Source organism: Lytechinus pictus, chromosome 10, assembly GCF_037042905.1.
Source record: "Lytechinus pictus isolate F3 Inbred chromosome 10, Lp3.0, whole genome shotgun sequence".
NCBI classification, from domain to species: domain Eukaryota; kingdom Metazoa; phylum Echinodermata; class Echinoidea; order Temnopleuroida; family Toxopneustidae; genus Lytechinus; species Lytechinus pictus.
Window position 1 is genome coordinate 25,536,771 of NC_087254.1, and position 14,317 is coordinate 25,551,087.

A 14,317-nucleotide genomic window follows, 5' to 3' on the forward strand; every position below is an offset into this window, starting at 1 on the left:
ATTGTTTTCTAAATTTCTTATGTCTTTCCTTGTTTTTTGACTTTTTGTTTTTATTGTTTTTTCAATGGCAATTGTCCAGGACATTATTTTGACAATAAACAAGATGAAATTCGTTGATTCTAAAAGGAAAAAAATAATACATATGAATTTTGGCTAAAAACACTATTTGCACTGGATTTGTACATTGTATTTACGAGTCCTGGGCCCTGTTGCAAAAAAGTTTATGTATTGATTTATGTCATGATTTATGTCACGATTTATGTCATACAGCATAAATCATGACATAAACACAAATATTGACATAAATCCGTTGCATAAAGCTTTATGTCATAAATCACGACATAACATCATGACATAAATCCATTTGAATGACATAAATTTATGTCGTGAACCTGCGGCTTTCTGCAATAAGTGACTTAAGGGTAATTTTAGGATTATTTTTTATAATAATGCCCTTTGTAATTTTGATGATATATTGAGTTTTACTTGGAGTTTCGAAATAATTTTTGTGTCATTGGATAGCCTAAGATGTATTCTTTCAATATTAAAAAATATAATTATCGTAAATATTTCCCTTATTTTTATAAGCAAAGCTAGGCCTAAGCATAAAAGTTATTGTGCTTATTTTTTTAGGATAGGACATTTTCCTTAGAATAATATTATAATTTAATATATCAACGTCTCATGTTTTTCAAGCACCACCCCTCCCTCCCGAAATAATGATAATAACTTTGACTTTCAGTCTAGAATCGCCCCTTTTGTGCTTAATTCAGATGTGATTAAACAAGAAATTTGGTACACACATTGGATGACTTCAAGTCCGGTGTTGGCGTTGGTGTTGGAATTGCGATTGCTTCCCCTAGCTCCAAAACCTATTTTGTGTGTTAGAAATCATGTTGCCATGGTAACGGCATATTATATGACAAAAAATGGGTAAAATACTTTCAGTTTTAATTTCTTCATAAATTTTCAACCAATTCTCTTGGAATTTGGTTCACACATTGAGTGAGAGGTAAAGGTGTGAGAGACACATATTTTGTGTGTGTTGGAAGTTGTGTTGCCATGGTTACAACATATTATAAGCCCCAAATTGGGTAAAAATATATTGGTTCCAACTACTTGATTAGTTTTCAACCAATTCTCATGAAATTTGGCTCACACATTGGTCTCGAGGTAAAGACAAATACAGGACATTTTTTTACATGTGTCGGAAATCGTGTTGCCATGGTAACATTATATAATATGTCAATACCACTGTCACCCATCATTTATATTTTTTCATCTTTGAGCACCTGGCCATTTTCTGTCTATCTCTCTCTCATCAAATGTAATCCCCCCCCCCCCATAAAAAAATGCTTTATCCTCTTTTCCCCTTTCATTATCATCCTCCCTCCGAGATTGGCCCACTATCATTCTCGGAACTTATCTCTTCAATTCTCAATACATCTATCTCTGTTAATGACTCCTTCACATTTATAGTACTTTTTCTTTCCCTTTCCCATTCTACTTCACCTCGCCCCCCTCTCATTATTCCCTATATATATATATATCTTTGCATCTCTGGATCTTTCTCACTTTTATATGAATTTCCTTTTAATTTCTCGCCCTTCCTACTTCAAATCTTCATCTCAATCAATTATTTTCCTAATTTGACAATTTATGGGACAATATTCAGAGTTCATAAAAAAACAATCATACAATTTTCTACAAATATTAATTACTATTTTTAGGAGGGAAACAAGTGTGTTCTGAGGGGCAAATCATATTTTTACCACACCCCACCCCCTCCCGATTCAATAAAAAAAAACGAACAAAGAGATGAAGCAAAAAGAATGACATTTTATGTAAATTTTATTACTTTTAAAATAAAATCACACTAAAATTTGTAAAACAATGTAATCTTGTTACCTGTCCCATGTCCTTTAATCATGACTGTATAAATATGATTCAAAGGTCAAATCCACCCCAGAAAATGTTGATTTAAATAAAAAGAGAAAAATCAAACTAGCAAAACGCTGAAAATTTCATCAAAATCGGATGTAAAATAAGAAAGTTATGACATTTTAAAGTTTTGCTTATTTTTCACAAAACATAGTATGCACAACTCAAACGAGACAGTCGATGATGTCCCTAACTCACTATTTCTTTTGTTTTTCATTGTTTGAATTATACTATATTTCTTCTTTTTTTTATAGATTTGACAATAAGGAACAACTTGACTGATCATATAGTATTAAACAATGCTCATTCCACATGTTCAGGGAGGAATTAATCGTTCTTTCACTTGACAATGAGAAGAAAAATTGAATATTCCATATTTCATATTATAAAATACCAAAGAAATAGTGAGTGGATGACGTCATCAGTCACCTCATTTGCATACCCACCAGAATGTGCATATAACTGTTTTGTGAAATTAAGCAAAACTTTAAAATGTCATTACTTTCTTATTTTACATCCGATTTTGATGAAATTTTCAGTGTTATGCTTGTTGGATTTTTCTCTTTTTATTCAAATCAACTTTTTGTTGGGGTGGACTTGTCCTTTAAAGAGGTACATGGATTCAAATAAAACATATTATTTATATCCTAAATGAATACAATACATGTACCTCAATCAAGTGTACAACTACAAACATGATACATAATAATACATCTTAAAAAACAAGAATAACTAAATCCTATTTTTATGCTTAATAAATATTTTCATTTAAAAGAGACAAATATTTATGTAATATCATGAAGAGGAACTCACAGTGATGTTATTTATTCTTCTCCTTTTCTCCTCTTCCACCCCTCCTCTTCTTTTTCTTCTTCATCTTCTTCTTTTCCTCCTCATTTTTGGTTGTCTTCTTTTCTACTTATAATTCATTTGTATTATTATGACCTATCATCATTAACATTATAATAATTTTATGATAACAATCATAAAAAGATATCCACAATGTCAATATAATGATTATTATCTCTGAAAAAAATGAAAATTAGTACTTTTGCTAATTTTCAAATCTTAAAGCGAATACTTCAGGGTACAACCAGATAGTTCCCTTGCCATGTGCAACCAGGTCCATGTCGTCACGTCTTCAACAGTCTTGACTCTTGAATAATCTGAAATTATAAGAATAATAAGTGAAAACAACTTTAGCAACTCAACTTTATAATAGTAGAGTGTTCACATACATGTGCATGTATGATGTATCTCTTCAAGATTATGAAAGAGCCTTTTGAGATTGCAATCACAGGCTTAAATAAAAAAAATGTATATAATGTAAAATAAAAAATGGGTTAATAGTCTCCGAATATTATTTTGTATACCCTTATATGGTTGTAAGAATATATTTCATTTCAATCAAGTCATTGGAGAAAATGTTCATATTTGGCGAAAAAATACAACAACACAAAATTGAGGTCAAGGTCATGTTTATGTTATCAACTTGCGACCTCTCCCTTCTACTCCTACCACTATTTTATTCCTAAATGCACTTATATTGTGTTTATGCTTGTAAGCTCACATTGTTAGTCTCTTTGTTGAGATGAATTGTATGAGATGAATTGTAAAAGAGATTCATATTTGAAAATGAATGATATATAACAGTACATCACATTTACAACCGCTCTTAAAAACAATAAAATAAATTAGAATAAATATTACCGTATAGTATACTTGTATTTACAAGTAGAATATTCAATAAACACAACTTTATATAAAAACTTACCTTCATACTAAAAGAGATTTCTTGTTCAATGGCACACAGTGGCAGAGTGTCTGGACTTCCATCTCCTTCCAGTTGCAATCCCCCTCTTTATTTCTACCTCTTCTCACCGTTTGTGTGGTTCAACTGTTAGGAAAGTGAATACAAAATTTGTAATAGTGACATATGAGAATGAATTCATATTTACATTTTGAATAAACAACTGAAGTTCCTTCTTTAAAAAAAACATTTTAATCATTACAGATTTTGTCAAATATATTTGACAGGGGTGTTGGGACAGTTTCAATAAACAACTGAAGTTCCTTCTTAAAAAAAAACATTTTAATCATTACAGATTTTGTCAAATATATTTGACAGGGGTGTTGGGACAGTTTCACTGGCTATTTTCAGAACTGTGTAAAAATGAATTCTATCCATGAGTGCATTGAGAATACTAATCAAAGGCAAATAAGGTCTAGTCATTCAACCTTGAAATGGTTTGATGAAAACACTAAGAAGGTTCAAATTTGAACCTTAGGGGTTGGTACAATAAGGAGTGCCAATGAGCGCAATTATGCTCATTTGTGCACCTTTATGGGTGTAGCAGATTTGAACCATGTAATAAAGGTTAAAAGATTTGAACATTTTTAATGTTTAAGTAATACTATTATGCACCTTAAAAGGTAAAATGTTGCCCCTTTTATTGTGCAAACGAACATTTCTGGGTGCAAACAATAATGACAAGGTCAATTTTTGCACCTTTATCACTTAGGATGCAATATTGCAAGGAGAGTACAAGTGTTTCATTAAGGCTTCAAATTCCTTTTTTCTGTTAGAAAAATGATTTACACACGCAATATGTGAATACTTCTAATGAAGATAGGTTTTGATAGGTAAGAAAATTGTAGGCCTTATAATTCTATTATTTATACAAAAATTTGGGATTTTTAAAAATTCAAATTGCCAAGGTTTTTTTTTCTAAAAAAAAGCACCCCTTTAATAATTTATCTGAAAAATCCTTTAGAGTAAATAGGTAAAGGAAATAGAAAATAGTATAAAAAATTCTTCATAACAGTCACCAAGAGAATTTCAATTATCATGGTTATTTTTATCCACAGATCAGAAACCAAATCTTGTAGTTACCGGTAATGGAAATGCCTTTTCTCCAAACATATTACTTGTGCATTGGTTTAAAATTAATAGAAAAGGCATTTGATAAGGTTTTTAACCTGTTAAACAAATCAAAGAACTAAAATGTGCACTATATCCTCAGAAGTGTATTAAACTTAGCAAACAGGTAGCTTGTCTACAGGCCAGCAGCCAGCTTGCAGAGAATATATTCAAATCAGAAAACACAGAGGATACATACATGTAGATCTCTTTTTTTTTGACTGCATGTTCAACTCATTGCTTTTGTTAAAAATTGGAAGAGTCTAAAATATAAATCGAAGATGTACATTAATATCTATATTAGATATCAACATACAATGTAGTCATCAGTCTCATCAGACAAGTTTTTTGTGAAATTACATGTCTTTTCAGTTCAGTGTTTAAATTAATTAGTTCAGTGCGTAATTCTTCCCCCCCCCCCCCTTCTTTCCCATCCTGTTCAGTAGTCTCCAGTCTTTGTTAACACAGAGGGTGTCCCAGGGTTTTCTATATTATTTTATCACAATACACACCAATCATTTCATTTTTTTTTTGCTTAACAGAGAGGGACCCCCCCCCCCCAACTCGCTCCTAGGGCTAGGGTCTAATACTCTACATGTTATTGTAGTGCACATCTTCCAACTGATGAATCTTGACTAGATCTAGGCCTCTACCCCTGTCATTAGAAAACAATATTAGAGCTAGACTACCCTATTCCATAGCTCTATCATAAACCCAGGGGGCTCCACCACCGTAGCGTAGGCAGCAGAGGCCCCGCCTTCCAAAGGTCTAAGTTAGAACCTACAGTACTAGACTCAATTTGAATTTTAATGTCAGAGTTAAGAAGCCAGGCTAAAGATTAGACATAGAATGGATCTAGAGTAACATTTGTAGTTCTAGTAGATCCATAGTGTTAGATAATCTATGATAGATAGGCCCTACAAATGATTAGCTTACTAATGATGCAAAGACAGTTTCAATTTTGGGCCCTAGAATATACAAATAAATTACAAGCAATCGCTCGTTCTGCCTGAGCTACATCTATTTCAGATCTCTTGTATTGCTAAACTAGATTGGGTCCCGAATTAGGTCTCGATTTTGATCTATAATAAAAGCATGAATGGAAGGAACCCAAGCCAGACCCGGTCCAGGGGCAGGGCTGCACCACCTCATTCCCTGGCCAGAACCAAGGCCCAAACCGGGGTAGGCCTACATGTAGATCTAGTAAAGCAGTAATCCAATGGTAGAGCCAGCTCGGCTAACCAAGACAAATTAAAATTTCTTAGATCTAGATCTAGACCTGGGAGGTCTAGTGACTAGTCTAAGTCTAACTAAGACCCTAGATAGAAAACTAGATCAGAATATATCTACTGACTACTGCAGATCTAGACTAGAACTTAAATAAAAGGGGCCAAGCTAATATAGCTCATATAGGCTTTGGGCCTGGCCCTGTCTACCTCAGGCGAGGGCTCGTATACTATAGGCTCCAATACACTTCACTACCGCTACCCTCCACTCAACCTATCTCATTTGTATCTGATAGTGGAGCGGACGGTAGCGGTAGTGAAGTACGTACTATCTATAGTGGAGCCTATACATGTACGAACCCTCGCTTGAGGTAGGCCATACCTAGGCTCTACTCTCTAGCCTAATTCTTTTTTATCTACTAACATAGGCTCTGTTATAACTTATTATAGGTCTGGCCTGGCTAGGCCCTAACTTATTCTTACTTAGTTTGTCTTAGACTTTACTGAGGGCTAGAAAGTCTAGGGCCTGGCTCTGACGCGACGGTCAGTGAGTGACAGAGCTGGATAGACTCTAGTCTAGGCCCTAACTAGAGGGTCTAGACTAGTCTAGTCGAATCTAACATTAGGCCTAGACTAGATCTAACTTGTTAACGTTAGAATTTAGACTCTAGAAAGACTACCAATATACTGACTAGATTTAGAATTTTCCAGAAAGGGCGGGGGTGTTCTAAAAAAAACCTTAAAAATCAATGTCTAATATGTCGTGAAGATGAATTAAAACTGTTTTCTGTCGGTGTTCATTCCACGCATGTTCATCCGACATGCATGTTCATCCGACACGCATGTTCATCCGACACAGGAACCTTAAAAATAATGTCCAATGTCGTGAAGATCATTTAAAACTGTTTTCTGACGGTGTTGATTCCATGCATTATTTGTCTGTGTCAGACGCCGGAACCTCCGGCTAGCACTGCCGGCGTTGTACGGCTAAAAGCAGCCGGAGAGTTTACAAGCAATCATTGCATAAAATTGACGGCGATAATGATTAATTTAAAATATCTCTTTATACTAAGAAACTTTAATTTTTAGTCAGAACGTGAGATAGATCTATTATCTATGATATATAACAATGAAATTGGATACATACCAAAATATGCCTCTATCCCGTCAAAATGGGAAGCCGATGACCCTTTTTCGCAAGAACTTGCTGCGGCTGAAAAATGACAACTTATGCCAAGTTTATGTCAACAGGCTCGTTCATGACTATTCAGTTTATGTAATGATGATTAAATCGCGTCATAAGCTAAAACAATACATAAATATTTTTATGCAACAGAATTTATGTCAACGGCATAAGCTATGCATGATTTTATGTCATGATCGAAATTTATGTCATTATGACATAAATTTTTTTGCAACAGGGCCCTGAGCTCTGACCCACTTCGCGGGCTCCGCGGGTTAAGTTTAGGTAGGACTATGGTGTGCCAATGCAGTACACAGCACACACTTTTTAAAATCATGAAAATTAGGCTGGGTCAGAATTAGCCTTTCAATTTTTTTCAGATTTTTTTTGTTTGGAACTTGCAAAGTTGACAGTTTTGTGATGAATTAATGATCGATTGTGATCAGTTTGTTGTTTGAGAAATTTCATGAGTTATTAAATTGAAATTTATTGCACATTTTTAGTGTGCGTTTTGACTTTATCATGTGGATCTCTGCAATTTGGGGTCTGCATGCACTTAGAAAAATGTTGCGTAATTTCATAACCACGTACCTGGGGTCACAATTTTGGTCTGAAAAGTTGCGTGAGACTTGAAAGTAGAAAGTCAGCTAGAAATGCGGTAAATAATTTGGCGCGGCGGATTCATCGCAAAAAATGTTGAATTATTAGGATTAAATGATTGTGTCCAAATGGCATAAAGAACATCATGCCATTGGGCAGATCATGCTCTCACACATAGCCATCAATGAGGTAACAGAAAAATACTATGTGCATGACTTTCAGTTTTTCTCTTTACTTTTAGTGAAACACCCCCCCTCCATGCATAAAAAAAAAATGAATTACTGTATCTAAACTCCTTTCATGTGCCTCATCAAGAACAATAACACTGTACTGAGTGAGTTCTCTGTCTCTTAGAAACTCCCTTAGAAGACATCCATCAGTCAGGTACTTGATTACAGTCTCTGAAAGAAAGGGAAAGGATAATAATCAATTAGAGAGGAATACAAACCAATGGAAATTTATTGGAGAGAAGAATTTCCGGAGAAACACATAGGTGGAAGTTGGAACAAAAGAAATAGTCAAGATAAGTTTTACGTTGTTGAAAACTGTGGTAACTATAACTATGGGGATATCAAATTTGGCTGGAACTTCCAATGATATTATCATTGTGGTGTAAGTAAAGGAATACACCTACATTAGCTCCAAATACAAATTTCCACCTTTATCATAGCTTGTACTCAAACCTGTAATTCTATTTTATAAGAACATTTATTATCAATGATCAAATATTGATTCTGGGGAGAATGTGCTTGGGGAAGAAAATTGCTTATTCCTTGTAGGCCTACATAGTTCATTTATAGACAAATGGGAAATAGATCTTACCACTTGCCACAATCTACTCATCAAAATGCCAATCTGAGATTTAAATGAAAATAATCCTAACAAGCACACTGTATTTTGAATATTTTGTGTTATTTGCTTTTATTTTGCGATTATAGCTAGGCTAAATAATCTAGATCAGGTATCAATCCAGTAATCTAATTTTGTAAAGAGAAATCCTTTGTAGTGGGACAGGTATGTCCTGATATCCTTCTTAAATGAGCACAACAATAACAATAATAGTTATAATAATAATGATGGTGATGATGATGATGTTGATAAATAATAACAACAATAATAATCATAGTAATAATTTTCAATGATCTTGAGGCAAATACTAAATAAATCTAGAAATGCTTTATTGATGCCCTGTATTGTACAAATAGGCCTCTACAGTATGTTACCCAAATGAAATAAAGCAAAAGTGGAAAATTCAATAGCTCTAACAAGTGTACATGTATCTCTTCAAACAGCAAAAATTCAAATTCGAAGATAAATAAAATTAGGGAAAGAGGGGACCATTTCATAAAGCTGTTCGTAAGTTAAGAGTGATTTTAAGAATGACTAGTGATCCTATCTTGTGGTAAATTGTATTCACCATTAGAAGTTAATTGGTGATTATTTAGCATGTGAGAAAGGAACACCAATTGTTCCCAAAGTCACTCTTAAGTTATAAACAGCTTTATGAAACACCCACCAGGAGTGAGAGTGAAAGTTGTATCTTACCATCTGATGTACAATCATTGAATCTGACTTGGTATCCAACTTGACCCCCAACCTTACATTTCATCTCTTCTGCAACTCTTGATGCAACAGACATGGCTGCCACACGCCTTGGCTGTGTCACCCCAATAGTCCCATACTTGTGGAAACCTGAAAAATAAAGTCCATATACATGTATTTCGTGAAGTGGATTTGAAAAAGCTTCATTGATTCAAACTGCGCCTTCCAAAGCAGGACATTTAAGAATATACAGTGCGTCCCCAAAAAAAACTATACACTTTTGAAATAGCTGGCAAATAAAAAATATATCGCATTTGGGAAAAACACTTACAAATAAGGAAGCCAATAAAGTCAACTTTCAAATGACACCAAAAAATTTGAAAATTATTCATGCTTGAGCGAGCACTGCCCACTGAAACAAAGGGTATGAAAACAAGACGGGGCCGGAATTAGCCTTCCAGTTTCTGTCAGTTTTTGAAAGGCAAATCCTTTGGAAATTGCAAAGTTAAGGGTGTTGTGATAAATTAATGATCAACTGTGACCAGTTTTGGTTGTTCAAGAAAATTTCATAAATCATTAAATTGAACTTTAATCCATGAGTGAACACAAATTACACTTTTTGGGCAGCATTTCAACTTTATCATGTGGATCTCAACAATGTGTTCATGGGAGTCGGGAGAATAGAGGCCGAGATAGGACATAAGTGTGAGAAGTAGGTTGATAGTCAAGTAGAACCACAACATGACCGTCAAGTTGGGTATACATGCAATTTTTTGCTGAAAGTTGTAGTGTAGGGTGTCTACTTCAAGATTCCGACGGGTGCCACTTGGGCACCCTTGGGCATATTTTTTAAATTGACGTCATAGGCCACGCCCACTTTCTTACATACCTCTTATTATATGACTTTCATATTTTTACGAAATAAGCATGTCATGTTTAGTATCAAATTAAAGCTAATGAAAAATCAAATGCAAATATATGGATCACTGGGCATTTGATTTTTCATTAGCTTTAATTTGATACCAAACATGACATGTTTATTTCGTGAAAATTCCTTCGTCAGTTAAAGGTCATTTAAGGTCATAAAAGGTCACATTGCATTACAATTGTAAGTAATACATACGGCTGGCCGCGCTGGTCGGTGCGGAGGTAAGGAACGGTTGGCTGGTATTTGGATTTAAGTCCATAGACAAATGCATGCTAACACAAATTTGTGTAAAATTATAGAATGAAAATAGAAGCTGTGGCAGAGACCTCCGCCCTTTGATGGTTCACAAGTCAATACCTGTCAGGATATACAAGGCTCGATTCCGGGCTATATAGTTACTGGACCAGATACTTTTGGTCTAATTGTTAGGTCTAGGACTTGGCTTTGCTAGTGTAGTGGCTGAAAGCCTGATGGATGGCAAAAAGCAGTCGGTTTTGTGGATATTAGAGTTTCATTTCAATAACAGACCAAGCCCATATCATTCAGGTTCATTTCTAGCTAGGTCGAGTCGCGTCCAGATGATCCTGCCAGTGCAGTGCGGCCAGCTGTACACGCACTGTTATGTCACCCCAGGGAAGTTTCGGCGCGGCCAGGCAGAAGATAAAGGTCTTGACTCTGGTGTTGGCTGGTGTAGATTTGGTAGGGGCAGCGAAATTTAGCAGAAGAATGGTAATACAATGTCATCAGACTATGTATTTTCATTGATGTGCAAGCTACATGAATCATGATTACATCGTGTCTTACATTTTTTACAAAATACATTTAAATTTAAAAAATAATATTTAACATTCATTCTTGGGAGTTTTCATCATCCATAAAAAATAGTAAAATTGAACAAACGAAAAAAAAATCAACTCTACAAATACAATCTACCTAAAAAGTTCTCTGAGGGGCGGGGATTAGAGTGGTCAAAAAATCTGAGCGGAGTGGACCTTCCTAAAAGCAATACTGCAAAGTGTTGCTGCCCTCTATGTTTGTTGGTTTGGACCTCGCTCATATGCATTTTTTTCTGAAAGTTAAGTTGAGGGTGTGCATATTAAGAATCCGATGAATGCAACCTTGGCATCTTGAGGAATTTTATTTATGTGTGACGTCATAAACCACAAAATTTTCATAGATTCCTCTTAATTTTCTATTGAGCGGAATAAACATATCATGTTTGATATCTACCGGTACTATCACTACTAACATGACTAATGCAAAATCAAATCCACAAAAGTCAAAAGGCACAAATCTTCCTTCCCTTCCCTTTTTCGCTTTTCCTTTCCCTTCTTTTCTTTCCTTTCTCCCTCCCCTACTCTTTTCTCGCTCTTTCCATTTTTCTTTCCCTCTCCCTTCCCCTCTTCCTTTCTTTTGTTTTCTTTCTATTTTATGGTCTCCTTTTCCCTCTCTCTCCTCTACCTTTCCCCCTCCCCTGATCTGTCTTTTATTGTCTCTCCTTCCCTTTCCCGCCCCCTCCATTCCCTTTCTCGCTTTTTCCTTTCTCTTCTTTTGTTTCCTTTCTCCCTCCCCTACTCTTTTCTCGCTCTTTCCATTTTTCTTTCCCTCTCCCTTCCCCTCTTCCTTTCTTTTGTTTTCTTTCTATTTTATGGTCTCCTTTTCCCTCTCTCTCCTCTACCTTTCCCCCTCCCCTGATCTGTCTTTTATTGTCTCTCCTTCCCTTTCCCGCCCCCTCCATTCCCTTTCTCGCTTTTTCCTTTCTCTTCTTTTGTTTCCTTTCTCCCTCCCCTACTCTTTTCTCGCTCTTTCCATTTTTCTTTCCCTCTCCCTTCCCCTCTTCCTTTCTTTTGTTTTCTTTCTATTTTATGGTCTCCTTTTCCCTCTCTGGTCTCCTTTTCCCTCTCTCTCCTCTACTTTTCCCCCTCCCCTGATCTGTCTTTTATTGTCTCTCCTTTCCTTTCCCCCCCCCCCACCATTCCCTTTCTCCCTTTTTCCTTTCCCTTCTTTTCTTTCCTTTCTCCCTCCCCTACTCTTTTCTCGCTCTTTCCATTTTTCTTTCTCTCTCCCTTCCCCTCTTCCTTTCCTTTGTTTTCTTTCTATTTTATGGTCTCCTTTTCCCTCTCTCTCCTCTACCTTTCCCCCTCCCCTTTTCCTTTCCCTTTCCCTCTCCTTTTTTGTGCAAACATTAACACGAATATCTTGCTTCCTACACACACACACAAACGCCCGCAATCTAACACACGTAATGCGAAACAATCGGGACATTATCATTTTGTTCATATATATATATGTATATTTTCTCAATGAACATTTTCATCTATTTAAAGCTTTGAAAATTATTAAACAATGATTCCATAGGCGAAATCTCAATGATCATTAGGAAGGTACTTTACCCATTTTCATTTTATGTCATTGTGATTATTCCATACTAAGGCAACATATTTTGGATATAAAAATACGTGAAGGATATGTTCCTCTTCTGTTTTATACTTTAACAGAAAACATTTTGTTCAACCAAATTATGATTTGTATTTCCAAGTTCCATGTAATATTTTCATTGGAAAATCTCTTAAAGGTCAAGTGCACCCCAGAAAAAATTGTTTGAATAAATAGAGAACTATGTTGATTTTTGGTACAATTTCCTATTATGCGCCGACGACTTGAATCGAGAATGTTCGATAGGAAAATTTCGCATTTCGATTGTTGTTTGCGTAATTTCCACCGCAGTACGAAGGATGACTAAGGACGGACCGAGCGAAGTATCATGGGGCCGATTGCACGAAAGGGTCTTTCCAAGGACCGTCTTTCGTGTCGCCCATCTTTTATGATGCGCTATAAGCGGGGTGTTTCTGAAATTTATGATAAACAAATAGAATTCGTAAGCTTGCTTTTAAATCAAATTTTATACAATTTCATGAAATATCACATCATTTTATAAACAAATATTTTGTTTATTTTAACGGACAAATAAAATATATTTGCAGATAATTTATTTGAAATGCGTTTCACATGGCGTATCATAAAAGATGGGCGACACGAAAGACGGTCCTTGGAAAGACCCTTTCGTGCAATCGGCCCCTGGTCATGCTGGTTGAGATTTGGAGGTAAGCGATAAAAACACTTATAAATAATTTATAATTTCTTTTTCAAATAAACTTAAACCATACGATCAAGATTAACATAGTGGACAAATATTGAAAGGTTTGGTGTAGTTTAGTCCCTCACATTCGTGTGATGAATGAAAACGTCAAAATGCACTATGAAATCGCATGTGTTGTGCGAGGTTAGTATTAGTATACCGTACTAACCTCGCATGTTGTGTGAGTGGTCATGATCATGACTTCATTTCATGTTTATTGCGTTCAGACCAACTAAAGGTCATTTTAAGGTCATGAAAGGTCAAGGTCCCAAATGTATTGGTGAGTAAGCCAACGCAGTTCAGCGGAACAACCAAAATACAGAGACTGAAGCTTTTGGTCTAAATGAATTATGAAGGCACGCGCGCATGCAATACAAAATACACGACCATTCATGACATGACATGAATCATTACGCATGGGGCAATATAATAAAATTACCGAAATTAGAAATATGCAATAATGTAGTATAAACTCACCAGATTCATATAAGAATTGGGGTAGTTGTGTAGTTTTACCGCTTCCAGTTTCTCCCACTATGACTAGAGCTCTTGAGTCACGAATGGATTTGATTATGTCATTTTTGAAACCGTGTATTGGTAACGCTTCTCGTCCTATGGGGGCTGCCATTTTGATTCGCTAGTTCGTTTATTTTCTCTTCGCCACTGAGTCAAGCATAAAGTTGTCCGTCCATGGAAACCAGCGGATGTATATTTTGATTAAAGCTAATTTGCATGCATGATTGATTAACATTAATTTTGATTATTTCGATGAATTACCCCATAAAAATCAAATGTTTTTTCCTCTTTTACTAATATATTATACTCATAGGGTGGATAT

At 35.4% G+C, this 14,317-nt stretch overlaps 1 protein-coding gene and 1 long non-coding RNA gene across 2 annotated transcripts; both read right to left on the minus strand.

The window, feature by feature from the left end:
- Positions 1–1,833: 1,833 nt before the first annotated feature.
- Positions 1,834–7,336, minus strand: LOC135155695 (uncharacterized). Its single transcript, XR_010294883.1, has 3 exons — positions 7,235–7,336; positions 3,716–3,838; positions 1,834–3,107 (listed from the first exon to the last, which is right to left on the minus strand). It is a non-coding gene; the product is annotated as an uncharacterized LOC135155695 (long non-coding RNA).
- Positions 7,337–7,426: 90 nt separating this feature from the next.
- On the minus strand, positions 7,427–14,134 carry LOC135155812 (uncharacterized). The gene is made up of 4 exons (XM_064106073.1): positions 13,957–14,134; positions 9,416–9,562; positions 8,153–8,271; positions 7,427–7,444 (listed from the first exon to the last, which is right to left on the minus strand). The coding sequence occupies exons 1-4, from the start codon at positions 14,105–14,107 to the stop codon at positions 7,427–7,429; spliced, it is 435 nt and encodes a 144-aa protein (XP_063962143.1). The 5' UTR covers positions 14,108–14,134.
- Positions 14,135–14,317: the final 183 nt, after the last annotated feature.

Excerpts from the sequence above, each read along its gene's own strand:
- LOC135155812 (XM_064106073.1), bottom strand. The coding sequence starts at position 14,107 with ATGGCAGCCCCCATAGGACGAGAAGCGTTACCAATACACGGTTTCAAA. Across the intron at positions 9,563-13,956 it reads CCAATTCTTATATGAATCTG|GTTTCCACAAGTATGGGACT; the intron begins GTGAGTTTATAC and ends TTTATTTTTCAG. Across the intron at positions 8,272-9,415 it reads CAATGATTGTACATCAGATG|AGACTGTAATCAAGTACCTG; the intron begins GTAAGATACAAC and ends CCTTTCTTTCAG.